This window comes from Dama dama, chromosome 12, assembly GCF_033118175.1.
Source record: "Dama dama isolate Ldn47 chromosome 12, ASM3311817v1, whole genome shotgun sequence".
Classification (NCBI taxonomy): domain Eukaryota; kingdom Metazoa; phylum Chordata; class Mammalia; order Artiodactyla; family Cervidae; genus Dama; species Dama dama.
In genome coordinates, this window is record NC_083692.1 from 88,973,594 (window position 1) to 89,000,883 (window position 27,290).

Below are 27,290 nucleotides of genomic sequence, written 5' to 3' on the forward strand. Positions count from 1 at the left end.
CCCTGCTTGCGCTCACAGTTGCCAGGGGAGCTTATAAAAAAGGCGGATGTCTGAGTCTTTCCTGGGGTCAGTTACATCAACATGGTGGGTGGGGGAGGAGGTCAGCTGTATTTTAATAGTTTTTGATAAGCTCCCTAGGTGATACTAATGTACAACCAGAGTAATGTAGAACCTTTGAGACAGAGCAATGGAAGACCGCATTCATGGAATGTCAGAGCCAGAACAGAGTCGTGGAAATCATCTTGGACTTCCCTGGTGGTCCAGTGGTTAAGAATCCGCTTGCCAGTGCAGGGACACGGGTTTGATCCCTGGTCCGGGAAGAGTCCACATGCCACGGAGCCACTAATCCTGTGTGCCACAACTACTGAGCCTGCGTGCCTTAGAGCCTGTGCGCCACGAGAGAAGCCGTCACAGTGAAAAGACCGCATACTGCAACTAGAGAAAGCCCAGGCACAGCCGTGAAGACCCAGCACAGCCAAAAATTTAAATAAATACATAAAATCAGTGACCCCTCCAATCATTTTGGAGATGAGGAAACTGAATCCTAGAGAGGACCACAGAGCCACATAGCTGTCAAGCGGCAGAGCTGGTGCCAAAAATCAGGCCAACCCCCTGAGGTACAGGCATGTGAAATAACAAAGGCACAAAGGCACAGAACCAGTTGGTAACTGAACAGAGACACTTGAATGCGGTCCCCAGGACACCTTCTAAATTTCCTAAAATCTGATGTTATCATTTTTATGATCTTCATATCAGAAACATAAAACTGAATAAGAATACATCTTAGAATCAAGGAAATATGGAGTTTGCCTGAAATCTGAGTTCCTTTGGGGGCTGAGTTCATGCTGAGCTCAGAAAGCCTGTACTGGGTGGGTCTTGGATATGAATCTCCCTGAACTTGCCCAGAGAAAGAAGGGGGAGCATAAGAAAGACTAGCATATTTGAAATCTGATAGACTTGTGTTCGAGTCCAGCAGTTGTGCTCTTGAGCAAGCCCTTGGCTTCTGTAACCTTGGACTCCACAGTGGGGTTCTAATACCCTCTTCACGGACTTGCAGTGAGGTCAGCGTGTTGGAAGTGATTTATGAAGTTCAAGTTGGCACTTCTGCCGTTGATCTGACCTCATCTCCTCTAAGGAGTGAAGGGCTGCCAAGGGGAGCAGTCTGCTTTCCAAGACCTGAGCTGTCAGACCCAAGCCCTGGGGAGAAGTTAGATGCTGGGTGGGGAGGGGAACATGAGTCAGCTCCAGAGACCTTGGGAGAAGACCAGCTTCCAGGACGAGTAAGGAGGGTGGGGACAGAAGCCTCCCATGGGGGTGACCAGGCTCTGCCTTGACCTCAGATACTTCTCAACGGCTTGACTGAAGGCTGATCTTCCAGAACTACACATTAACTTGGATGAAGGTATCATTAACTGTAAGATCCTTGTTAGCATAACATGTTTTACCTGTGAGCAGTTGACACATTTCCCTCTGAATACCAGCTGCATACTAAGTTGCTTCAGTCATGTCTGACTCTGCGACCATATGGACTGTAGCCCGCCAGGCTCCTCTGTCCATGGAGGTTCTCCAGGCAAGAATACTGGAGTGGGTTGCCACGTCCTTCTCCAGGGATCTTTCTGACTCACGGATCAAACCCGTATCTCTCATGTCTCCTGCACTGGTACCTTGGTTCTTTACCACTGGGCCACCAAGGAAACCCTGGATATCGACTGCTAGCACCTAAATGGTGAGTGCCCCATCGTTTACACCATATTTCCTCATAACAGCATCATGTTCAATTTGGTCTTCATAGTAAGCTAAGATTGGTTACGCAGCATTAATACCCTCCACCCACCACACTGCTTTTTTTTTTTTTTCTTCCTCCAGAGAAAGAAATGAGAGCTCAGGGAGGTTGTATGCCTTGTCCAAGGTCGCAGTGCAGAAGCAGAAGGCTATTCCTGGCTTCACTCACCCTTGAGCAAGCAACGTGAGTTGAGCAGCTGCCATGGCCTGGCTCATGCTGAAGGATTCAGGGATCTGGGAATGCTCAGAGGAGCCAGTCTGCTCTCCAAGGGTTCTCAATCCAGAAGTGGAGATAGATGTATAAATGAAAGAGGGTCAGTACAAAGAGAGATGTTGAGTCTTGTGTGAGCCCCGCCTCCCCCCCCAGGAGGCAGGGAAGAACAGCAGTTAGAACAATGGGATTTGACCTAGAGAGCCTGTCTTCCTGTCTCCCACCGAATCACTTCCTACTGTGTGACCTTGGGCAAGTTACTTAACCTCTCTGCTTCAGCCACCTCTTCTATAACGTAGAGTTATTAATGGTACTACTTCATGGAGTTGCTGTGAGCTTCAGTATGAAAAAAATGCATGCAGAATTCCTAGTATCTGACACACAGTCCTCAACAAATATGAGTGACTGTTTTCTCTGGGCAGTGGAAAAGAGAATGGTCAGGGCTTCCCAGTGGTTAAGAATCCAGCTTGCTGTACAGGGGACACTGGTTCAATCCCTGGTCTGGGAAGATCTCATATGACTTGGAACAAATAAGCCTGTGCCCCCTAGAGCCCAGAAGCTGCAACAAGAGAAGCCACGACAACGAGAAGTCCACCGTCCACAATGAAGAGGAGCCCCCGCTCACCACAACTAGAGAAAGCTCGCACACAGCAATGAAGGCCCATGGCAGCCAAAAAGAAATACATAAATAAAACTTTTTTAAAAAAGAAAAGAGGATGGTCAATTAGGGCTGCACAGAGGAGGTGGCATTTGGATTAGGTGTCAAGGAATGAGTTTCTCCAGGTAAGAGTAAGTCATTCTAGGCAAAGAATCCTTTCCTCACAGGCATGAAGCGGGTAAAGTTTGGGAGCCGGCACTCTGGAAGGCAGGAAGCTGAGTGTGGGCTGGGGAGGGCTCTGATAGGGAAGGGGAGTGCTGGGATGGGGTGTGAGGGCTGTGAACAATGGGAGCCCACGGGGTTGTGCATCTGCCCCCCGCCCCTCTCCTGCTGGCTGCACCTCAACCGGTTTAGTTTGTCTGAGAGACCAGAGAGAAGGTGGGTCATGAGCAGATACACTTTAACTTCATTGACTTACTTTTGCCCTTGCTGGGTCTTTGTTAGACTGTGCAGGCTTTCTTTCTACTTGCAGAGAGTGAGGGCTACCCTTGTTTGCTATGCACAGGCTTCTCATGGCAGTGACTTCTCTCATCGAGGAGCAAGAGCTCTAGGGCCCGCTAGCTTTGGTAATTATGGCACGAGCTCTAGGGTGCACAAGCTTTGCTAATTACGGCCCGGGGGCTCAGCAGTTGCCCTTCCTGGGCTCTAGAGAACAGGCTGGACAGTTGTGGCGCATGGGCTTAGCTGCCCTGAGGCATGTTGGATCTTCGCAGGTCAGGGATGGAACCTGTGTCTCCTGCATTGGCAGGTGAACTCTTTACCACTTAGCCACCGGGGAAGCCCCTGAGACATATATACTTTAATAGGGAAAGTGGAGAGGAAAAAGGCTACAGGACAGGACCTGGGGAGGACTCGGGCCGCCAGGGGCTGAGGGAGGCCACCGTCTCCAGCACGGAGGGTGCAGCTTCCAAAGACAGGTGGACAGCGTTGACCAGCATCACCTACCTTCAGTTCTGCAGAAGGCAGGGCTTCCATCCTGCCACAGTCAGTACATCCAGCTACAGGCGGAGCTTCCAGAGGCCTCGGGAGACAGCTGGTCTCAGCCCACTGTGTTGGGTGTACAGAGGCCCCACACAAGGGGACAGAAAGAGTCACTGCAAACCCAGGCTTGCAGGGGCAAGGTGGCCTTAGGCACAAGTGGGTGTCCAAGAGCAGTGATTCCAGCAGGAATCAGCTGCTGGGCTCAGCAAGGTGGTATAGAAAGCTGTGGAGGAAGGATGACTCAGGGCAGGAGGGCCACCGTGTGAACAATACTTGTATCATCTTCTCTTTTTTTAGGTTTTAATTCTATCATAGTTACATAGCCACATAGCTTAAGGAGTCAAGTTCTAAAATCTCTAAATAACATGTTTGAATGTTACTCTGTGAGTCTTTTTTCTAGTTTTATTTCATTATCTAGTGGTGTCCCACTACAAAAGATTAGAATTTAGCTGTTTTCCCTCCCATTTCCACCAAACACACACACTGCTTACCCCCCTCCTCATCTTTTCAATAGAGCAGTTCTACTGCAGTTTTACTTGGATCAATATTCAGTGTTTACATCATTATAACTATGTAAATGTACTCAGAGATGAGTCATGTAATAAACTTTGAATCATTTTCATTCATGCAGAACTTTGTTTTATCTACATAATTATCTTTTTTTTTTTTTTTTTTTTTAAAAAAAAAAGGGCTTCCCTGGTGGCTCAGTGGTAAAGAATCTGCCTGTCAGTGCAGGAGACACGGATTCGATCCCTGGTCTGGGAAGATCCTACATGCCACGGAGCAACTAAGCCTGTGGGCCACAACTACTGAGCCTGTGCTCTGGAGTCCGGGAGCTGCAACTGCTGAAGCCCACTCACCCTAGAGCCTGTGCTTTGCAAGAGAAGCCACTGCAATGAGAAGCCTGCTCACAGCAACTAGAGAGTAGCCTCTGCTCAACATAACTGGAGAAAAGTCTATGCAGCAACGAAGACCTAGAACTGCCAAAAGTAAATAAAGTGATTTTTAAAAATAGTAATTTTTAAAAAGTGTATGTATTTATTACAAATTCAATCCCAAACTGGTCACCCTTTCCACTGATATTTTTTTGTTTTAATTGCTAACATTTCCAATGTTTTTAAAGTACACTTTCATTGCCAATATACAGCATTTCAGATATTTAATGAGTTTAATAGGTTTGGACTGGTGAGATCTAGAAGGTAACCCTGAAGGAGCTGAGACTCAAGTCGAGTTTTACAGGATTGTATATATTTTTCTATTGTGGTAAACTATACATAACAAAATTCACCATTTCAGACATTTTAGGTGTATAGTTCAGCGGCATTCCATACGTTCACTGTTGTTCACCTATCACCACTATTTATCTCCAGAACTTTTTCATCTTCCTTAACTGATGTGTTTTTTCTTTAGTTAGTTAGGAAATAGTTTCCTTATTTCTGTTTACAAAAATAATATGTGCTCAATGTAGACAATTTGGCAAAAAAATGCCAGAAAAGCACAAAGAAAAAATTAAAATTCCCATAATTCCACAAATCTGTTAGCATCTGTTGATAAGAAAGAAAGGTGAGAAAGTGAGAACACCCACCCATGCCCCTTGCTCAGAGGATATGAGCAGAGGCGTCTGGAAGATGGTTTTGAATGGGAAGAGTGAAGATATTCTAAACATATGTACCTTTTGTATCTTCCTCAAAAGGGGATGAATGAAAGAAGCAGAGAGTGGTTCTAGTAGTGAACCCAAGCCAGTAAAGACTCTAGCACGTGTTCTCGTTATCGTAATATATACCAAACCATCCCAAAATTAATGGTGCAAAACAACGACAACAACCACGTGTTACTATTTCTCACAGTGCCGGGGGTTAACTGGTCTCAGGATCTCCTGTGTGGTGCGGCTGGTCAGACAGGAGCTGGGGGTGGACATTGAGAAGGTTTCCTCTCACCATTGGCTCCTGGGCTGGAACAACTGGGGCTCCTCCAGCATCTCCATCTCCATAAGGTCTCCCCACATGGTCTCTCCAGCATGGCAACTTCAAGGTGGCCAGACTTCTTACCTGATGGCTCAGGGATCCAAAGGCACGTGTTGTCTGGAGAAAGCCAGGTGGGAGCTGCATCTTTTTTTGGACACATCTCAGAAGCCAGGTAGTGCCACCTTCACCACGTTCAGTGCTGTAGAAATGAGTCACTAAGGTCACTATATTCAAAGGCAGGGAAGGAGATTACCTGAAGGGAGGGATGTCAAAGAACTGGCGTAACTCTCCATACCTGTGGGTTCCATATCTGCAGATTCAACCAACCACAGATGAAAATTAAAAAAAAAAGTTCCAGAAAGATCCAAGAAACAAAACTTGAATTTGCCACCCATTGCCAACTATTCACATAGCATTTACATTGTATTTAAAATGATTTATATAGCATTTATATTGTACTAGACATTACAAGTAATCTAGAAATGATTTAAAGTGCATGGGATGTTATATGTAAATTATACGCAAATCCTCCCCCACTTTATATAAGAGACTTGAGCATCCACGGACTTTGGTATCCATGGAGGGTTCTGGAACTAATCCCCCACAGATACTGAGAGACAAGGGATGACTGTATTTTAAAAATCACTACAGTCATCGACTCTGGTATTTATTCTAGAATGATATGAATGCCACAGATCCCCACTGCTGGTCCTACAGAGCAAGTGTTCCATAAATTATTAATTTAGGATCATAGAACCTACTGAGATCTTAGAGATTACTCAGGCAAATGCTTGCCAATGCTTTTTGATGCTCAAATCCCTTTCACAGTAATATGCTCTCTTGACAACTTCCTTAGTGATTTAAAACTCTCGTAATTTTTGCATAGTAAATGACAAAAGAGTAACTTTTTTAAAGCATTCACTTAAGAAACATTCACTGGGGTCTTACTACATGCTGCACTCTGTGCTGGATTCCAGGAAAATAACAAGATATGTACGGTTCCTGCCACAATGAACTTGCTGTACGGCAGTAGAGCCAGACAACTTAATGGAGTATATTATAATAAAGTGTGTTAGATGCACTGACAGAAGTACCAGCTCACAAAATAATTTCTCTGGTTCTGATCTCTCTGCTCAGATCAAAACGGAGTTTCCAAGATTTTAAAATTTTTCACTTGGATGCCAGGCCATGAAAGCTCCTCACACTCAAGATGTTAAAAAACAAATTATCTCCTCTATCAAGATCTTCCCTCTCTTCTCTTTATTTAATAACATTCCACCCAACTTGCCAAATTAATAAAAACTATGGTCTTCTAGCCTTTTCCCAGTCTCTAGTCCCCTACATTGACCTGTCCCCACAATGTCATCTCTGTCACAGACTGTCTCAAGAAAGTTATTTTAAGAAAAAAAGAATTGTAACAGTATATTGTTAAGACAATGTTAAAGTATTTAAGTAAACTGATGATTAAAAAACACTCTTCCCTATCGAAGAAGTGATGGGTGCTAGTTTTAAATTAATTGCAAAAATGTATGACCTGTCAACAAACAAGATGATATATAAAATTTGGGGACCAAATGTACATTGAAATTTAATCATATGTTATAGGATCAAAAATAGATAAATGTTGCTTTCATTTGATGATTGTATTTTGTGCTAAAGTGAAAAAAACAAGTTTTGAGTTTTATTTCTGAAATGTGAAAGAAAAGATTTTAGGATCTATTGGGAAGTACTTCTCCACAAATAACAGATAAAATCCATGTGCCATTTCCCATGCCCTCATGCAATAGGGCCTCTTCGTAGTGTATTTCCTCCCCCACGGTGGCTGTTCCTCCCCCACCAAGGCTGTACCCTCCTTAAACTCTCAAGACCTAGGTCAAACATCCGCAACAATCAAAATTCTGTGAAGGCTTTTTCCTCAACTACTCCCCAGCCCCTCACCACACATGGTTAGTCCCTCCTTTTCATATTCCCATTCTCCTGGCCACTCCATGCCACTTAGGACACAGCTGTCTCTGTGGGCAGTGACTTGTATCTTTTATCCTGGCCCACTGGCATCTGCATAGTGTCAGATACTGGTTCACTGCTTAGAATTCAGCAGTGAACCCAGTCCAGGAAAATCCTTATCCTCACAAAGCCCACACTCTGGTTGGGAGGACAAATTATAAATAAAATCAGTAAAACAGAGGATGTTAGAGGGGCTTCCCAAGTGGGTCAGGGATAAAGTATTTGCCTGCAATACAGGAGATGCAGGGCATGGAGATAAGATTCCTAGAGGAGGGCATGGCAACCCACTCCAATATTCTTGTCTGGAGAATCCCATGAACAGAGGAGACTGGTGGGCTACAGTCCATAGGATCGCAAAGAGTCAAACACAACTGAAGCGACTTAGCACGTACAGAGCATGTTAGAAAAACGGGGGACACAGGCAGAGTGGGGGGACTTGTGAGGATATGAGATGTGGGGAACAGAGCTCCAGACCTGCACCAGCTGAGTAAAGGTCTAGAGGCTGGAGGGAGGGGACTGGCTTCGATCAAGTTACAGCAAGGAGGCTGGTGTGACTGGAGAGGCAGTGAGCTGGGGGATGGCATTGGAGGGGAGGTCAGAGAGGCAGAACAGCCTTCCAGATCAGATAGGCTTTCCAATCATATGAAGGACTTCAGCTTTTGCTCTGAGCTAGGAGGCACTGGTGGGTTTTGAGCAGAGAAGCGACATGATCTCATCCCCATTTTATTTTATTATTATTATTTTTTCTCATCCCCATTTTAATAAGATCACTCTGGATGCTATACTGAGAAAAGACTGAAGGGGGACAAGGACAGAAAGAAGTGAGAGGGCTATTGTGACAATTTAGCGAGAGATGATGATGCTTGGTTGAAGGTAGTAGCATGAAAGTGAAATGTGAAAGATGTGATAGTAAAGAGTCAAGGATGGCTCCAAGGCTTTTGACCTGAACATCAGGAACGATGAAGCCACTAGGAACTGAGATGGGGAGACTGGGGGAGAAGCAGATTCAATAGGGAAGGTCAGAGCTCAGTTTTAGGCATGTTAAATTTGTTGCTGTTGTTGTTTTAATCCTTGTGGTTTGCAGGGATCTTAGTGCCCCCCCCACCAGGGATTGGATCTGTGCTCCTGGCAATGAAAGCACAGAATCCTAACCACTAAACCACCAGGGAATTCCCTGGACACGTTAAAGGTGAGATGAGCATTGGCCAATGGAAATGTTGCGCAGGTAGCTGGATACACAAGTCTGAAGTTCAAGGGAGACGGTGCAGGCTGGGATATAAATGTAGGCATCTTCAGCATAAAGATTTAATTTAGAGTTTTGTTGACCAGATGAGATCACTAAGAGAAACAAGTAGGAGTGATGGGCCAAGTCAAATGCTGCTGATGGGCTTGGCAATGAATGAATAAATGCTAAATTCCACTGGACCTGCAAAGTGCTGGTTGTTATTAAGGGTTAATTAGCAGCAGATGGGTATGGTACATACTGGGTACAGAGACAAAATAGCTCTAAGTCATGGAGACAGAGGAGGTGAAGAACCAGGGCATCTTGGTCTTAGAAATGACCGTAAATAGGTCATTCTGTCTGTACTTCACTCCCTACCCTAGCCTGACCATTGAATCCCTGGCTTTAGAGAAAGAAGTGTTTGGGATACTAAGACAACCAGTCTAGCTAGGACAGTAAGCACAGTTGAAATCGGGAGTGGGAAATGACCTTCTGGAGTCAGAAAACCAGAGTTCAGGTCTTGTATCTGCTACTCCCTGGCCTCATTTCCTTAGGCAAGTTACTTAGCCTCTTCCAGCCTCAGTTTCCCTACATGTAAGATGAGAGCAATCAAACCTTCTTTGTCTCTCCCAGGGCCACAGAGAGGTCCAGGTATGGCAGTGCTTGCATGTTCATGGGTGCTAAGTCGCTTCAGTCCTGTCGGACTCTTAGTGACTCTATGGACTGTAGCCCACAAGGCTCCTCTGTCCATGGGATTCTCCAGGCAGGAAAACGAGTGGGCTGCCAGGCCCTCCTGCAGGGGATCTTCCTGACCCAGGGATTGAACCGGCATCTCTTGCACTGCAGGCAGATTCTTTACCCACTGAGTCACCTGGGAAGCCTGTGGCAGTGCTTGGAGTAGAGTAAAGGGTGCTGGGCTGGTTATTCCAAGACCAAAAGAAGGAGGTCAACAGAAGCCATCAGTTTGTTATGGCAGTGGAAATGGAGATGAGGAGGGAACCGTCATGTCCCCAGAGGGTCTGTCGGTGGAGAAGCTAAGGAGGATTTAGGCCAGGACCTGGGCTGGAATGGACTGGCTCAAATGGCAAGATGGGGTTACCAGGACAGAAACCAAGGCCTTGAATCTACCTCCACTGAGCCTGGAACCCAGACGTTGGAGACGCTGAGGCAGCGGCAGAGAAAAGAAATAGAGACATCGAGGCAGAAAGAGATCCCGAGACAGAGACGAAGAGACAAACAGACCCAGAAACCAATTGTCCAAATGGGGGGGCCCATGGCGACCCGCAGCCGGCGAGGGACACTCGCGCAGACCCCAGCAGGGCGGAGCACCCGCGAGGCGCAGGTCACAGCACGGGGCCAGGGTCCCTGGCGGGGCTCGACCGGCCGCGCTCGCCTGGCGCCCCCGCCTGGGCGGCTCGCCCAAGATGGCGATGGAGGGGCGGGCGAGGCGGCAGCAGCCCCGGCCCCCGCGCCGGCCCCCGCTCAGGCCCGGGCCCCCGAGGCCGCGCCCCCGCCCGCGGCGCCGCGCCTCCCCGGGCCACTGACGCCCGGCGCGCCCTCCCCCGGCGGCGGCGGCGGCGGCGGCGGCGGCCGAGGCGCGGGGAGACGGCGGCGGCGGCGGCGGCCCGGGCCCGGCCCCATGTCGCGGGGGGCCGCTGGCCGCGGCAGCGGGCTCATCGCGCTGACCTTCTGCCTGCTGACCGCGCGCGGTAAGGGCGGGCGCCCAGGCGGCTGCGGGAGCGCCTGAGGGGTGACTGTGCGCCCCGGGCTGCGCGGGGCTGTGGGGCCGCCGCGCCCCGAGTCCCGAGCGAATGGGGACCGTGCGGCGCCGGCTGCGCGCCCTTGTGCCGGTGATGCCTGCGCTCCGGGGTCGGCGAGCCGCGGCGGGTGGCGTTCGCGGCGCGTACTTGTCCGTAGGGGGTGTGTATGTCCTCGGTTTGCGGAGTCCGGAGTGAGTGTACGAGTGTGTGTGTGTGTGTGTGTGTGTGTGTGTGTGTGTGCGCGCGCGCGCGCGCGCGCGCAGAGGGTGGGGAGGGGGCTTCTGCCGGGCGCACAGGTCCGCAGTGCGTGGCCGATCGCTGCGTGGCATCGCTGGCGGTGGCTGCGTTACCGGTGGTCTGTGCGGGGCGGGTACTGCCGTGTACGCGCGCGTCTCCGGATCGGGAGTGTGAAAGAGGAGGGGTGTGTGTCCACACCTCCATTTGTGTGTTGAGATTGTGTGTAATTGTGTTCATGGCACTGAGCTAATATTTGGCCTTGGCTTTTGGGGAGTGTCCTTGCCCTTGGTGGGGGGACAGGAGTAGGAGATTCCGGATTGACTGGGGATAGTTGTGATAAAATACTCAACTTTGTCCAGTGGGTGTGGTCCCTGAGGCTGGTTGTGAGGGGGAGCGGGGGCGTGTGGCCTCCCCCGCAAACCCGAGGCCCGGAGTAGGCTGGGGGAGGGGGCGGGAACCAGTTGCTTTCGTGGACGAGTCCAGTAGTCGCTGTCGGGATGGGACGCGTGTCACTTCTGCCCCAGGGACACATCTGAGGAGCGTTGACGAGGTCAGCAAGGCCTCCTCCAGCCCCCCAGCACAGTGCGCATTGGGGGTAGGTAACTCTCCAGAGTTGTCCTAGCTGGAGAAAGGGCTGGGGATGGGGTGACGAAGTCCCAAGTGTCTATGCTTAAGGGAGCCTTTTCCCACCCCGGCCCGCTCCCTCTCGGTCCTGTGTGCGTTTCGGGGGCGGCCCAGGGGGAAGGTGGTTGGGAGCGCTGGGGAGGGGGATGGGCCGCCCGCTTTGTTCCCTAGTCCTCGCCTTCCCTGCCGAGCGGGGAGCTGAGGATGTGTCCGGGGCTAGTCGGGGAGGGACTTGGCGGTGGGGGTGGGGAGGGGGATTTCTCTCCAGCTGCTGCGGCTTTCCAGAGAGACTCAGCCAGGCCACGTGGGAGGGAGGCAGGGACGGCGGAGGGGGGAAGGAGCCTCCGCCTGGCCCGCCCCGGCCCTTCTCCAGGAAACCCAAACAGCGGGTGGGAAAGTATCGGGAACTACTCGGACCCCCTCGCTCCCTACAAAGACACGCCCCTCTTCAGACCCGAGTGCGGCCCGGCAGGGGGCCGCCTGGGGGCGGGGTCCCGGCCGCCGGGCCGGGGTAGTGGGGGCGTCTGGGGTTGTCAGGTGGGGGGCGGGCAAGTGCCAGAGAGGCGGCTGTGCGTCTGGAGGCCAAGGGATTAACGGAGAGTTGTGCCCACCCTCTTCTCAGAGCTCCCGACCGGGGTCGGGATCATCCAGCCAAGCGGAGTCAGGGCCGGGAACTGCACTCGATCGAGCATTACGGAGTAGCGGTGAGGCCTCCCGCCGGGGGCTGTTTGCCTCGGAGACCTGGCCTCTCCGGGCTCCGGGTGCACAAGGCCGAGCTGGGACTCCCTTGGCAGCAGTATGCTTGGCTGAAGCTGCGGCGCTGCCGGTTCACAGTGCTAAATCCTTCGAGTGTGCAAATCTCAGTCCTGGGGACACTCCCCAGGCTAGAGTTCGGACTAGCCAGCCCCATCTGGATGGAGGTCATTTATTCATTCATTCAACAAATATTTACTGAGTACTCGTTTTGGCTAGCATGTGACCGGTGCCTGGATATAGTAAATAAGGAGGAGACTGACAGGTACTCAGCAGAGGCTTCCTTCAGGAAGTAGTGAATACTAGAGCTCTGCGCAGAGGGTCAGTTAGCACCGCAGGAGAGCCATGGTGGGGAGAATTTTGCAGAGAGAACTGCACGTGCAAACGCTCAGAAGTGACTTTCTTTAGACCATCGAATGAAGCTAAATTTGGCTGGAGTTTAGCGTGCAAGGCATGAGGGTGGGGCAGGTTAGGGAGGAATGGGCCAGGGGCCACAGAGTGTCAAAAAGAGAAGGCTGAAAATGGAGCTGCATCCAACTCATGAAGGGGCTTATAAGCCCCACCAAGGTTTCTGGCCTGAGAGCCCAAATGAGTCCTTGGGGTTTTGTTTGTTTGTTTTTCTTTTTAAATATTTACTTATTTTTGGACGCCCTGGGTCTTCGTTGCTGCTTGTGGGCTTTCTCTAGTTCCGGAGGTTGGGGGCTCTTCTCTAGCTGTTGTGTGTGGGCTTCTCACTGCCAGGGCTTCTCTTGTTGTGGAGCATGTGGGCTCTTCTCTTGGCATGTGGACTCAGTAGTTGCAGCTCGCTGGCTCCAGCGCGCAGACTCAGTAGTTGTGGCCCCTTGGCATGTGGGATCTTTCTGATCCAGGGATGGAACTGGTGTCCCCTGCATTGCAAGGCAGATTCTTAACCACCAGAGCATCAGGGAAACCCTGGAGGGTTTTGAGATCTGTTTTGCATCAACTCACTCCAACTGAGGTAGAGAATGATTGCATGGGTCGGAGGCAGGAAGCTGCAACTTCTTGGGAGACTGTGGTAGTAATCCAGAAGAGAGGGTGGTGGTAACTAAAGTAGTGGCAATTGGAATGGCCAAGTAGCTGGATTCTAGAGATATTTAGGAAGTAGAATTAGCATGATAGTTTGAGGGAGTTTGTAGAGAGTGAGGGAGGGAGAAGTGAAAAATAGTAGACACTTCAGCCACCTTGACATGTTGGAGTCAAGAGTGTGACTGCCCGTCTCTCCAGCACACTTCTGGTCAGGGGTTGGGAACTGGGGAGATGTTGATGTGAATGGGATCCTATCTGGGAGTGGTGGTGGGATGCCCAGTGCTCTGTTTTCATCACAAGCGAGAAGTGGGGCTCTCCCTTACACCCAAGCAGAATTTAGGGGGTGGTGACGCAAGCGGTCAGTAGAAGGAGGGCTGTAAGAATAGGTGAGCTGCTTTCTTCTCACCAGGAAACTCCCACCTCCCATCCTTTTCTCAGTCCAGAGGCTCGGAGGCCAACCTCAGTCAGTTGGAGTGTTGGGGTGGCCCTTTCTGACCTCATCTTGGGGGTTAGGAACTAGGTCAAACACAGTCTCTATTTTTTTTCAAGATTTTTTTATTTTGATGTGGACCATTTTTAAAAAATGTCTTTATTGAGTTTGTTACAGTATTGTTTCCGGTCTGTATTTTGTCTTTTTGGCCAAGAGGCATGTGGAATCTTAGCTCCCATACCACTGACATTGGAACAGGACATATTAACCACTGGACTGCCAGCAAGTCCCAAACATAATCTCTATTAATAGTGAATCTAAACAATCCAGTTAAACCTTCATTGATCTTGTATGTATTTTCATGGCTCAGTTAATCATAAATTTCAAGTTGATTAATCTCACAATGAGTCTTCAAAGGGCAGCCCTAAGGAGAACTTAGAAATAATTTTAGCATGAACTCATTTTGCAGATGAGAAAACTGAATGACTTCCCAGTTACATGGAGACTGAACTGGGACCATAACCAATCTCCTGGCTATTGGAGTAGCCATACCTTCCTGGGTTTCAGTACACATTAACCGGAGTTCAGTCTCTCTTCACCCCTCCCCCTCACATGAGAAGTTATCAGCAACTTGGGGCTTAGCCCCCCTCACTTCGTGTGTCTGGGCCTGGGCCCTGGAATCCACTCTTCCCCACCCACCCCCACCCACTGCCTCCTGTTCTGCCTCCACTCTTTCTGAGGTGCAGGAACCAGACTTGACACAGAATTCCAGATGCAGAACAGATGTTATTGCCAAGCAGGCCTAGGGGCTCCCAGCTCCCCGGGTCACAGGGGAGGAAGAGAAAGAGTGGCTCTGATGGGGGAGGACCCCAGCTGCAGCCTGGTCAGAGACGGGGGATGGCAGCTGGGGGGAGAGAAGAAAACCAGAGAGAGGATGATCTGCGCCTGCCATGCAAAGAAACAGAATCCTTGTGCTTGGGGCTGGCTGGGCTGCCAGCTACTACTGCCTCACTGCTGAGGCATCTTCTGGATTTGAGGGGCTGTGGGGTCCCTGGGGTTGGGAAGCAGAGGCTCAGGAAGCCGTCTCTCAGGTACAAACCTGAACACGCAAGCTGGTGCAGAGTCAAGACTTCTGGAAGGCTCCATAAGGGGCTCACTTACCTTGCACATGCTTGGAGCTCTGGCAAATGAATGGAGCTTAAGAGAGACAAAGGTGGGCACACAGGAAGGTATTTTTATTTATTTATTTATTTAAGGAAGGTATTTTTAATCAGGCCTTCCATATAGCAGCAGAGGTGAGGTAATGAGCTCCCCAGTCCTGGTTAATGTTTAAGTACAAAATTTCTTTGAATGTGAGTTTGCTGTTCTGTCTTAGGGCTTAGGGGTTTTTTTTTGGCTACATCTGACATATTGCACGATCTTAGTCCTTAGTTCCTTGATCAGGGATGAAACTCTGGCCCACGGCAGTGAAAGCACAGAGTCCTAACCACTGGACCGCCAGGGAATTCCCTGCCTTGGTGCATTTTCAGCATTTTGTTGGTTATCTCACAGGTGCCGCATACTATGCTAGGCATTTTCCCACATGTATTATTCACATCATCCCCAGCCCTGAAGGGAGTTCCTATAATTTTTCCAGATAAGGAAATGGATGTTTGGAAAAGCACAAGGGGCTCTGTGTCTTGGTCTTTTGAGTGTGTCTCCGCGTGTCCTCTCGTCTGTTCAAGAACTATTTATTGAGCTCCTGCTGTGTGCCAGACAGTGTTTTAGGTCCTAGGGAACACTGACCAGGACGATAATCTCAAACTTGTTGCCCTGCTGGGGAGATAGGCAAGTCAGAAATCTACCATGCTAACTGCAGTGACCCAGGTACCCAGAGTCCTATGGGGCAGAAAAAGGAGCGGCGTGGCAGTCAGACCCTGGGCTGGCCCAGCTACTGAGGGGAGAGGAGCAGCCATGCTTTCAGAGAACAGGAAGTGGTTTGGCCTGGTGGGGACTCGGTGTGACAGGAAGCAGGAGGTGGGCAAGTCAAGCTGAGTGTGGCTTTGCTGTCAAGCCTGCTGGGGCCGAGCCTGAGTCCTCAGGATCACAGATGAAGGGAATGCTGCCTTCCTCGTGTCCCAGGCAACCGTCCCAAGCTCTCCTTCCAGCTGTTGTGGGAGGGGCTGAGTGTGTGATATGGGAGGTGGCCACGGTGGGGGAGTGGGGAAGGAGGTTTCTGGAAGAAACTGACTTGTGTCTCCTGGGGAAGAGTGGTGATGGTGTGGTGGAGAATTGCCCTTGTAGACTGAAAACAAGTTATAAATCTGCTGGGCCTTGAAATTCAAAAATGACAAGGCATTGATGTTTGTGGCAAGTTCTTGCCTTAACAAAGGCGGCATCTCGGCTTTGTCCCCCTTCTTCCCCCCAGGCCCCCCATCCTCTTTTCTGAGAGTCCACTGGAGAACGGAACCCTGGCCTATGCCAGGCCCCCACAGATCCTGCAGAACAGCGCAGAGCTGGCCCCAGGGCTCAGCAGCGAATCTCCTTTCTGTCTGGGTCCTAATTGGCCTCATGAAATCTAATTTATCCTGCAAGTGGGTAAAATAATGCCAGAAAAAGGAGACTGAGAGATGGTCCTGGGGCTTCTGAGCATAGAAGCTCTGTGTCTCGAGCAGGGTCCCCCCTCCCCACCCGGGAGAGCGAGGAGAAGGGCTTGTGGGAGACGGAGACCCCCTTGAGGCAGAAAGCTGGCCATAGCAAGTGTCCACTTTGTCCGCCCTGGCCTGAGAGGGAGGGCTGAGAAGTGCTCGTGGGAGGGGCTGGGGGTGGTGGGAAAGGGGGGGCCATGAAACCACTGGGCAAACACTCTCCAGAGCATCACTTATGCAAAAAGGTTTGGTGGTGTAGGAGCCACACTTACACGAAAGCAAACACCGCTGTGTAACAGAATAGCATGCAAAATAGGCCAGAGGTTTCAAAATAAAAGGATTTCAGGTGGTCAGCACGCCTCCCCAGTCTGCTTTCCTCTACTGCTGGGAGAATTTTGGTGAAAACGAGAACAGTGGCAGCTCTTTAGTTTAAAACTAGGGAAACGGAACCTGAAAGGAGGAAAACCGACCCAAGGTCATACAACACACGATGCACCTAGACTCTGATTCTAGGCCAAGGCTGGTCCCACCACATCCCGTGGTCCGTCTTAGGCAAGAGGAAAGATGGGTAAGGGACCTCTGAGTGGCTCCATGCTGTGAGACCCAGGAAGAACCTTCCTTGGGGGGGGGACAGGGGCAGCTTCATGGAAGGATGTGGCACCTGAGCTGAGCCCCTAAGGATGCATATGTCCTGGGCACAGAAGTTGGGCTGGGCCCTGAGGCAGAGAGAACCTCCTCTTATTTGGGAGCAGCTCTCTCCTTGATGCTGGGTTCACCCCTGGGATGTCCAAGAAGGATAATTTCCCCAGACTATCTCCCAGAGAGGTGAGATCCTCCCCTGTTGGGCCTCAGTTTCCCCGTCTGTAAAATGAGCAGTCTCGGGCTCTGCACACATTTCCATTAATGTGAGCTGACCTGAACTCCTGGCATAGCCCCGTATCCCCCGGGAACCCCGAGTTCTCCCCACATCTACATCCCTGTTGGTTTCCCCTGCCGCCTGGCCTTGCTGGGTGCTGAGCTCCTCTGAGGTGGGGCAGCCAGACATCTGCTGATCCATGAATATTCAGGAAGGAATTGGAGCCTTCTCTGGACTCCCCAGCCAGCCACGGCCCCTCTGGCCGCCATCCTGCCCGCCCGAGCCCAGGCTGCTGACAGACCCAGCAGCTGCTCTGGGCCCCAACTGTTCACATTGTTTGTTCACCACGGCGGGGGATTTTCCAAGCCTCCGACATGCTTTGGGGGGCAGGGAGGCTGGGCTGCCGGAGGGCTCAGGGATTCGAGTCATGTGGGGCTTTTCTCCCCTGAAACTCAAACCGACTGCTCGGTGGCGTCTGGAATGGAAGCCGCTGGGCTGAGAGCCCAGGCTGGCCTTGCCCCCACCGCGTTTGCATCAGAATCTAGGGCTTCAGATGGACAAGGGACTGGATGTTGAGAATAGTGATTTGCATTTGTACATCCCCTTCCAGTTTATGAAGTCAAAGTATTAAGTCGTTCAGCCGTGTCCAACTCTTTGCAACCCCATGGACTGTAGCCCACCAGGCTCCTCTGTCCCTGGAATTCTCCAGGCAAGAATACTGGAGTGGGCTGCCATTCCCTTCCCCAGGGGATCTTCCCACCCCAGGGATCGAACCTGGGTTTCCTGCATTGCAGGCAGATTCTTTACCATCTGAGCCACCAGTGAGATCTCCAGTTTATGAAGTGCCTCTAAAGAATGAGTTCCCATTCCTTGATTGATGCCTGTTAGGCTTTGCACTGGCGCCCTGCCCTCCATCATCTGGTTTAATCCTCACAGGCTCCATAGTATCACCTTCATTTTACAGATGTGGAAACTGAGACCTAGAGAGGTGAAGTGGCTTGTCACATAGCTGATAGGTGGAAGCATGATTGGAACCTTGATCTTCTGCCCCAGGATCAGGTGCCCTGGGTGGCTTCCTTCCCCAGTTTGGCTGGAAACAAGGTGAGGGCAAGTGCTGCCTTCTCCTGGCAGCACCCCTAGAACTGCTGAAGCCAGTTGTGTAGTTGGAGGTGCCTTTAAGAAAGGCAGAGAGGCCCGTTCAGACCCCCTCTGTCTGTCTGTCTTCCCACTGCGGTGTCCTGGCTCCTGCCCTGGCCTCCGTATCTCAACCTGTCAGGACTCCTCCCTCAGTCTTGATCCGATTCAGGGCTTTAAGTGTTGGCATATATGTGTCTAGGTGTTGATGAGTGTAGCAGAGATTCGTGTGCACCTGTTTAGGTGTGGAAGCTATCTATAGTTTTTTGTGTGTGTCTAGATGATCCAGGCTTCCCAGATGGCTCAATGGGTAAAGAATCCGCCTACAATGCAGGAGATACAGAAGACACAGTTTCGATCCCTGGGTCGAGAAGATGCCCTGGAGGAGGTCTTGGCAACCCACTCCAGTATTCTTGTCTGAAAACTTCCAGGGACCCAGGAGCCTGGTGGGCTACAGTCCATGGGGTCGCAAAGAGTCGGACACGAGTCGTGTGTGTGCTGAATCACAGCACAGCTAGATGGTTCTCTACGTCAGTTTAGGGATGAGTGTGTCCGGGTCACTGAATAATCCTGCCGTCGTTTAATCTCAGCCATCACCTGCTACGTTTGAGTAAACAAAAGTGGGGGGGTGGGGGGTGGGGGCAAGAAACTCCCAAGGCCACACAGCTAGACTGTGACATGTCCAGGTCCAGAACTGAGGGTCACCTGTGTGCTTCACCCTTGTGCTTTCTGCATGCCCCTGACGGGGCTCTGTCAGCCCTGGCCTGCCTGGTAATGAGTATGGTCCTCACCTCTGTCCCTGACTCACTCTCAGACACACCGTGGTGCCTTTAAGCAAGGTGTCAGGCCAGAGGATACAAGGGGACCTTCAGCCTTGGAGCTTCTATGGGACAAGGAGGCAGCAGGCCAACCTTGCGGGAGATACAACGGGGAGAACCAACCATTTCCCTGTGAATAATGGTTACTGGCCTGGCTGAGATGTTGCTTAAAATGATAAATATTGGCATTTGGGTGTTTTTGCCTTGACCCAGGATGGCATTCCCTGCCTCTGTTGTCCTGCTGCTTTACCTCCTGCTCCCTTCCTCCACTGTCCACCTTTGCGGCCAGGGTGGTGTTGGAGCTGCGGGCTCTCCCGGGGCATCTGCAGAGGGTCGGGGGCCTGGGTTCTGTGCTGGCTTACTCTGCGGCTCTGGAGGAATCAGCTGAGGGGAGGAGAGCTTAACTCTTGCGGTCGCTGCAGCAGAAGTGGGCTGGACAACCACGCTTGAGGCGATCTGCAGGACTCCAGGCGAGGGAATGCCATTGCTGGGCCAGGTCAGCCACTGTGCCGCTCTCCCTCACCACACAGCATCTCACTGACCGCTCACGGCAGCCTTTTGAAGAAGGAATGACTGTGTCTTTTGAAATTGAGAGGCAATTCACATGCCACAAAATTCACCATTTAAAGGGGACAAATCAGTGGGTTAAGTTTATTCACAAAGTCATGCAACCATCACCACTATCTAATTCTAGAAACATTTTCAGCACCCAAAAAAGAAACCTTAGATCCCTTAGCCATCTCTGTTCATTCTTCGCTCTCCCCAGTCCCTGGCAACCATGAATTTATGGTCTTGTCTCTATGGATGTGCCTATTCTGGACATTTCATAGAAATGAGATCACATTATACAATATGTGGCGTTTCATAACTGGCTTCTTTGACTTTGCATGAAGTTTTCAAGGTTTATTCCCTCTGAGGCAAATGTCAGTACTGCATTTCTTTTGATAGCTGAGTAATATATTTATCCATTCATCAAGTGATTGGGCTTCCCAGGTAGTGCTAGAGGTAAAGAATCTGCCTGCCAGTGCAGGAGGCATGAGACTCAGGTTTGATCCCTGGGTTGGGAAGATCCCCCTGGAGGAGGGCATGGCAACCCATCCCAGTATTCTTGCCTGGAGAATCCCCATGGACAGAGGCGTCTGGTGGGCCATAGGGTCTCACAGAGTTGAACACGACTGAAGCGACTCAGCACGCACGCACACACAGTGATTGGGCATTTGAGTTGCGTCCACTTTTTGCCAAGAACTGTGTTACTTTGTGGATGAGGCAGTTGAGTGGGGCTGAGGGGCGGGCACGACGGGCACGAAGCTCAGCCGTTGGCTCAAGATCACAGTCAGAGGCAGAGCTGGGGTCCAAACACAGGTTTCCTCATGAGCCTCTTTCTCTGAGGTTTGTCCCCAACCCTGGTGCATGTGACTCAGGAGCTGGCGGCTGTGGGATGTAGAAGGACACGCTCTGATGGCCCTGGTGTCCCTCCTCTATGCAGGGGAGCAGCCATTGCCCCAGGAGACGACCGTGTCGCTGAGCTGTGGAGCAGGGCCGCTGCAAGTAATCCTGGGCCCAGAGCAAGCCCTGGTGCTGGACTGCAGTCTGGGGGCGGCTGCCACCGGACCCCCCACCAGCGTCACGTGGAGCAAGGATGGAGGCACCCTCCCTGAGCACGAGCACCTTCGCCTGCTACCCAATGGCTCCCTATGGCTGTCCCAGCTGCCAACAGTAGATGGCGCTGACGAGGCAGACCCTGGGGCTTCAGAGGTCATTGAGGGCAGCTATTCCTGCCTGGCCCATGGCCCCCTCGGGGTGATGGCCAGCCAGGCTGCAGTGGTCAAGCTCGCCAGTAAGTGCTACATCTGGGGCTGAGCTGAGACCCACACGACGTGGGGTGTGGGAACTGGGATCCGCCACTAGTTACTTGCACAAAGGCTTGTCTCTGAGCCACGCCCCCTTTCCCTGCCTCCCGCCCTGCTCAGCGGGTCCCTTCCTGCTATTATCTGTCTAATCGTTCAATAGTCTCACTTCTTCCCCACTCTTCTGCTGCTCCTCTTTTTCCTTCCCTGTGACTTTGAGAGTCTAGACTTGTGCTTTCCTCCAGGAAGCCCACCGGAGAGGCTTGTAAGAGTGTCAGGAGCACAAAGGTGCCCAGGCCCATAGCAGGCGGAGTGTGTGGAGCCGAGCTGCATTGCCCAGCCACTCCTTGCGGGGTGGGGGGGCTCTTAGGAGGCATAGATCACCATGAAGTAATTTTGAGGCCAGAGGAGACACTGTCGTCTGACATAAGGAAGGCCGGGGGACTCCTCTGACCAGTCATCACCACTTATCCTTGGACTGCCTGTCTCCGTCGGGCTGAATTTTCTCTGCCCGGGTTTCTGTCGCCCTGGGCCCCTCTGTGTCCGTGTGCATGTGTACATTTCACCGTCCGTGCTCGCCGTGGCCTGCTTTCTCGTGTCCCTCTCCTGTCGCTGTGTTTCTCACTGTCCTCACCCCCAGCCCTCGCAGGCTTCTCCCTGCACCCAGAGTCGCAGACTGTGGAGGAGAATGGGACCGCTCGTTTCCAGTGCCAAATCGAAGGAGTGCCAGCACCCGTCATCACGTGGGAGAAGGACCAGGTGACGCTGCCTGAGGACCCTCGGTGAGTGTCCTGTAGGGGAGTGGGGAGTGGGTCCCGGAGGGCAGGTAGCTTGGGCTCTGGGACGTTCTTGGAAACTGGGGTCCTTAGAGTCAAGGTGGCTGCATTGGCCCAAACTGACTTAGGAGCCAGCCACCACCGGATGCTCAGCTCATTTCTGGTCCCAAAGAGAAATTGGGCTGGAGGGGTTTGCTCCCTAGGAGAAAAGCCAGCTACCAAGCTATGGGGCTTGGGTAAAGAGCAGTGATCAAGTACTTCAGAGCATATGTAGCCCCACCACTTGTTTTATCGAGGTGGGGACCAAGGGCCAGAGAGGAGCTATGTTTTATCCAAGGCCACACAGTGAGGCATTGACTGCATGTTTGTTGTTTGCTCAGGGCCAGGAGGCTGCTGGGAGGGTTTCCTTTTGCAGGTTCCTCTGAAGTTTCTTCCCGAGATACATAACTTCTCTTCTTCCCTCAGTTCCATCCAGTGGGTTGCAACATCTGATAACTGGATTGTGGGGGTCTTTTCTGTTTCACCCTCCTCTCTTCCCATAAAAGCAATGGAGCAATCCCAGGGAATGGTGTCTAGGGCAGAGGAGAAGCAGAGGCTAGACCCAGGCCCTGATCGCTCCTGTGGCTTCCTGGGAAGGCCCAGACGTACACAGAGTATGTCCAGAAGGCGTGAGGCTTGTTTGCATCCCTGGTCTTGGAATTGGTCTCGTGACTTGGCTGCCACCCCATAGATTCTTTTTTGATTGATGCACTGGGTCTTTGTTGCTGCGCGTGGGCTCTCTCTATTTGCGATGAGCCGGGGCTGCTGTCTGGTTGTGGCACGTGGGTTTCTTATTTCAGAGGCTTCTTTTGTGGCTGAGAGCACGGGCTCTTTAGCACCCTGGTTACAGCAGTTGCGGCTCCCAGGTTCAGTAGTTGCAGCATATGAGCTTAGTTGCTCTGAGGCATGTGGAATCTTCCCGGACCAGGGATCAAACCTGTATCCTCTGCGTTGGCAGGTGGATTCTTAACCACTGTGCCACCAGGGAAGTCCCACCCCACGGATTCTTACGTTTTGGAAAGGTTTCTCCAAAGGCCTTTCCCAGCCGCCCTGCCCTCCTTTCCATGCATCTCTCTGGCTGTAGTTACTAGCCCACTCTCCCCTCTCCCAGTTGAGGTGAGATTCATTAGGCTCAGAAATACTGGTTTCCAGATCTCTCTGCCCTGGAACTAACCTGTCTTCAGAGTATTGAGTTGGCCCAGCTCCTCTGACTTTTGCCCATGTCTCAGTAGGGGTGAAAGTGTGAGAGAAACTTCTAGATAGAAAAGCCACAGGCCACATCTCTGCAACAGTTGGAAGGGAGGAAGAAGGGTGAGAAGTCAAGATGTAAGTGATCCTGTGATTCTGGTGATCAGTCAGCCCCACTGGTCCAATGGGTTGGACTCGATCGTGGTTTCCAAAGTGAGATTCTTTTAGAATATTGGTCCCTAAAGATGATTCTTGGGAGAAAAAAAAAGTATTCCATGGTCAAATAAGACCAGGAAAGTGCCTATAAATCTCCCTCTTGGAGCTGACAAGTCCCCTGAGAAGCCCCGTGCTGAGAAACCTGTTTAACTTGTTTAACCACCTCTTAGAGTCATTTGCTCAATAGTGTCAGTGGCTGAGTTGTGTTCAACTCTTTGCGAATCCATGGACTGTAGCCTGCCAGGTTCCTCTGTCCATGGGGTTCTCTAGGCAAGAATACTGGAGTGGGTTGCCATGCCCTTCTAATATCCCAAGAATGAGCATTCTAGGGAGGGGACCTTGGGATTGCTAACCCAGCCTTCCCAGCACTGACATTTTAAGTTCTGTGCCTTCCACATGTGGTGCTTGTCACTGTGAGGGTGGACGCTTCCAGGTAGCTGCTGGGTGAGAATCAAGTGAGAGGTGGGCGAGAGCAGAAAACTCTCCCCGCGTTAAAAGTCACAAGAGGCTCTGCTTCATGAGAGCGGTGTTCTCTCACTTAATCCCTCCCATCATCCTTCAAGCTAAGGGTTTCTTATTTTTTCACATTTTTCTCTATTTACTTTGTTTATATTCCTATTAGATCCATTTTTCAAATTCATGTAAACAGAGAAGAAGAAACAAAAATGACTCATCTTCTTAACCACCCATGGAAAGCCTCTGTTAGTTTTGATGTCTGTCCTCAGGACTTTTCCCCTATATGTTTATAAATATTAAAAATTTTGGATTATCTATACTGGGTATTTTTATTCAGTCTTTTTTATAGAAAACAAAAATGGGATTATGTTGCAATTTCTGCTTTTTTTTTTTCCACTTAATGCATTCAGAACCCCCTTCCAGGTCTGTCTGTGTGGCTGTGGCAGATACTCTTTGAATTGTGAAAGGAGGGAGCTGAGGATCAGAGACACAAGTCACTTGCCTCAGGTCACACAGCTGCTGCCAAGAGTATCTGACGTTGGAGCCCTGGGGTGGATGATTTGGTGGTTGGGGTGGGGAAACCGCAGGGTCTGAAGAAGCTCCTGTTGTAGGTGGGCTTAGAGATGGGACCCAGTTATGCTCAGAGTAGAGAAGTTACTTCCTCAGTGTTTCTCCACAAACAGAGGAGTTCCCGCACCTCCCACCATCTAGTTAGGCCTCTCCCAGGAGGCTGGAGCTGCCAGTTCCTGGACTCTGGAAGTGTTTGCCCCCAAGTCCTCTGAAAATTGATCCTCATCTATAAATAAGCTAGGCTCGTATGTCCCAGCACATTGTGTGTGGGGTGGGGGATAAAGAAATACCTAAAACAGCAACTTGATTATGCCCAAGGTATGTATTTTTACACATGCCCAGATAGAGTTCATGTACAAATATGCTATTCATAAACTCAGCTCAGAGGTTTGAAGGAGACCATATGCCCAGGTGTAGGCTGTGCACATGTGCAGTTAATAAGCACACTCTGTCAGGGTCTGTATGCATATTTTGGGCACTTATGGCAAAGTCTAGACCCTAAGGCAATTGCCTAATACTTAACACTAGTTTCTAATGAGAGGGGATCATTTTTCTTCTGTGGGAACCAATAATCACCAAAAGCAGCGTTTCCCAAATCACAGGCGTTCACAAACTCCTGTCATAATCTTGGCCATCCCTGAGCCATTTATTCAATCACTCACTTTATTACATTTCTTCAAATCAACTCTCTCTTTTGTAACTTTTGCGTGTGCGTGCTAAGTCGCTTCAGTCATGTCCGAGTCTCTGTGACCCTATGGACTGTAGCCTGCCAGGCTCACCTGTCCATGGGATTCTCCAAGCAAGAATCCTGGAGTGGGTTGCCATTTCCTTCTCCAGAGGATCTGCCGTACTCACACTTTAAAAGAATGGATTTAACTCCTGCAGGATCCCAGTCCAGTCCTCTGCCCTGCCCGTCTCCCAGGGTCCCTCTTGTGTCAGCCTCGTGTGACCCTCAGCTCCTGCCCCTTTTCCTGGGCTGGCTCTCTGAAGGGTGCTGGGTGGGGTACCTTGGCCCTCAGGAAATTCAGAACAGCTCTGTCATTTCTTCTCTGCTCTTGAATCCTGGGGCTCAAGTGTCCTTTTGAAGGTACAGGAAGCAGGCTCAGGCTTGGAAAGAGAATGGTCCCTCCCGTTTAGATAGAGGTTGCTTTCATTCTATAAGTAGCTATTTTATTTGAAGTCATTTTAAAACTATAAAATATACTAACTTAAAGGAGAAATAGTCACCTACAAACTGACCACAGATAGCTAGTACCATGATCTTATGTGAGCTTAAAACACATTGACAGGGTCAGGGGTGTGAAATAGGTAGGAATTATGAAGCCCGTTTTTCAGATGAGAAGTCTGAGGCCTGGACACTGGATGTCACTTGCTAAAAATCACATATATTGGAATCAATTCTCTCCACTATGCCACAGCTGCTTTTATTCCAGAGCCAGGAGTTACAAAACAAAGTGTACAAGGGCACATGCTTTTTTCCATTTAAATTTTCTTAAGTGTTATATTCCCAAACTAATAAATAAATGTTCACTGTAACTAAGAAATTTAAAAACAGAACAAAGAAGAGCCCCCCAGTAATCCCCCTTGCTGAGAAAACCTCCACGAATGACGTGAGTTTTACCACCCTTGACTTTTTCTGCGCATATCCTAGCATATCATTTATCTATTTTCCAAAAATAGCATTGCCTCGTAAACACTGTTTTGTGATTCCCCCCGCCCCCCCCCACTAACCGCTGTGTCTTGGACATCCTTCCAAGGACAGAGCTTTGGAAACCACATTTTTAACAAAGCAGAAAAGATATTAAATGAACATTAAAAGTGGTTCCATCTCACTTCTTTGGCTGTAGCAAATGCAGCAAAAGCACCACACCCAAGGAAAGGTATCCATTCCTCTGTTCATTGATTCATTCAACACATAATTAAGGCAGTATTACTTGTCAAAGGAGGTATTAGCTCTTGGATTGTTGTTTTTGTTGTTTAGTCACTAAGTCGTGTGTTTTGCGACCCCACGGACTGTAGCCCTCCAGGTTCCTCCGTCTGGGATTTCCCAGGCAAGAATACTGGAGTGGGTTGCCATTTCCTCCTCCTGGGGATCTTCCCGACCCAGAGACCAAACCTGTGTCTTCTGCATTGGCAGGCGGATTCTTTACCACTGAGCCACCAGGGAAACTCTTGGATACCTGGAGCAACATTTCCCTGGAAAGACCGGGAACCTTTGGGGTCAGGACATGTGGGCAGCTATTGAGACTGAGGAAGGAGGAAAGGTCTTAAAGAATATAAGGTGGAGGAGACCGGGATGGGGGTGGGGGCCTTGTTTTCGAAATGGGTCCTTGCCTCTCCCATCAAACTCTCCGTGGTGGCAAGCTGGGCCCCGGCCCAGGATTTAGCTCTAGACACCCTGCGTCTCCTCATCACCTCTCCCCTGCTGGCCCCAGCACTGCTGCAGGCAGCTCTTAGAGCTGAGGATAAGACTCTGGGGGCAGAGTTGAGTTTGCCTGTGGGGTGAGGGAAGGAGTGATGAAGGTTTATGTTTTTGTTCTAAGTCTTTGGGCCACAGCAGATTTCTAGGCTTATGGCCAGAATTCTCTCCCAATACCCTTGAGCTCGTGCTTTTCTCCTGTGTTTAAATTTTCTCATACCCTGCTTTCCCCACGAGCCAAGGGATCTTCGCATGCACAGCTGCCCCATTCCCTCCCTGACCTTGGCCTAGCCTGCATCCACAGTGAGAAACTAGAACTCTCACCCTTGAGCTGACCCTGCAGAGATCACAGCTAGAAGATTCAGGAAGACCCACTCCCTCCCTGCTGGGGCCAGAGCCCATTCTGCTTCCCACCACCCAGGCCCCCATGGACACTTCTCTGCCTGGGATTGCACTGTCTCTAAGCAAGATCTCTGGGCTCTTCTAGCCCAGATTGCTTTCTAGCCCTCACCAAAAGGGCAGACAACACCACCCTCATCCATCCTGCCCCTCCTCAGTAACGTACCTGGTGGGCGGGGGCATTGCTGGGACCACATCCCTTCCACTGGCATTGTTAGCCATCTAATGGCTGCTAAGACAGGCAGATGGAAAGAACGTGGGATCTGGCACCA

The 27,290-nt window shown here is 50.7% G+C and overlaps 1 protein-coding gene across 1 annotated transcript in view; it reads left to right on the forward strand.

Annotated features, from left to right (window-relative positions):
- Positions 1-10,453: 10,453 nt before the first annotated feature.
- Positions 10,454-27,290, forward strand: part of IGDCC4 (immunoglobulin superfamily DCC subclass member 4) — a 38,740-nt gene continuing 21,903 nt past the window's right edge. Inside the window, exons 1-3 of the mRNA XM_061158039.1 lie at positions 10,454-10,531; positions 20,595-20,945; positions 21,596-21,737. Coding sequence (XP_061014022.1) covers positions 10,462-10,531; positions 20,595-20,945; positions 21,596-21,737 — 563 coding nt within the window. The 5' untranslated portion in view covers positions 10,454-10,461. The remainder of the gene's footprint in view (positions 10,532-20,594; positions 20,946-21,595; positions 21,738-27,290) is intronic.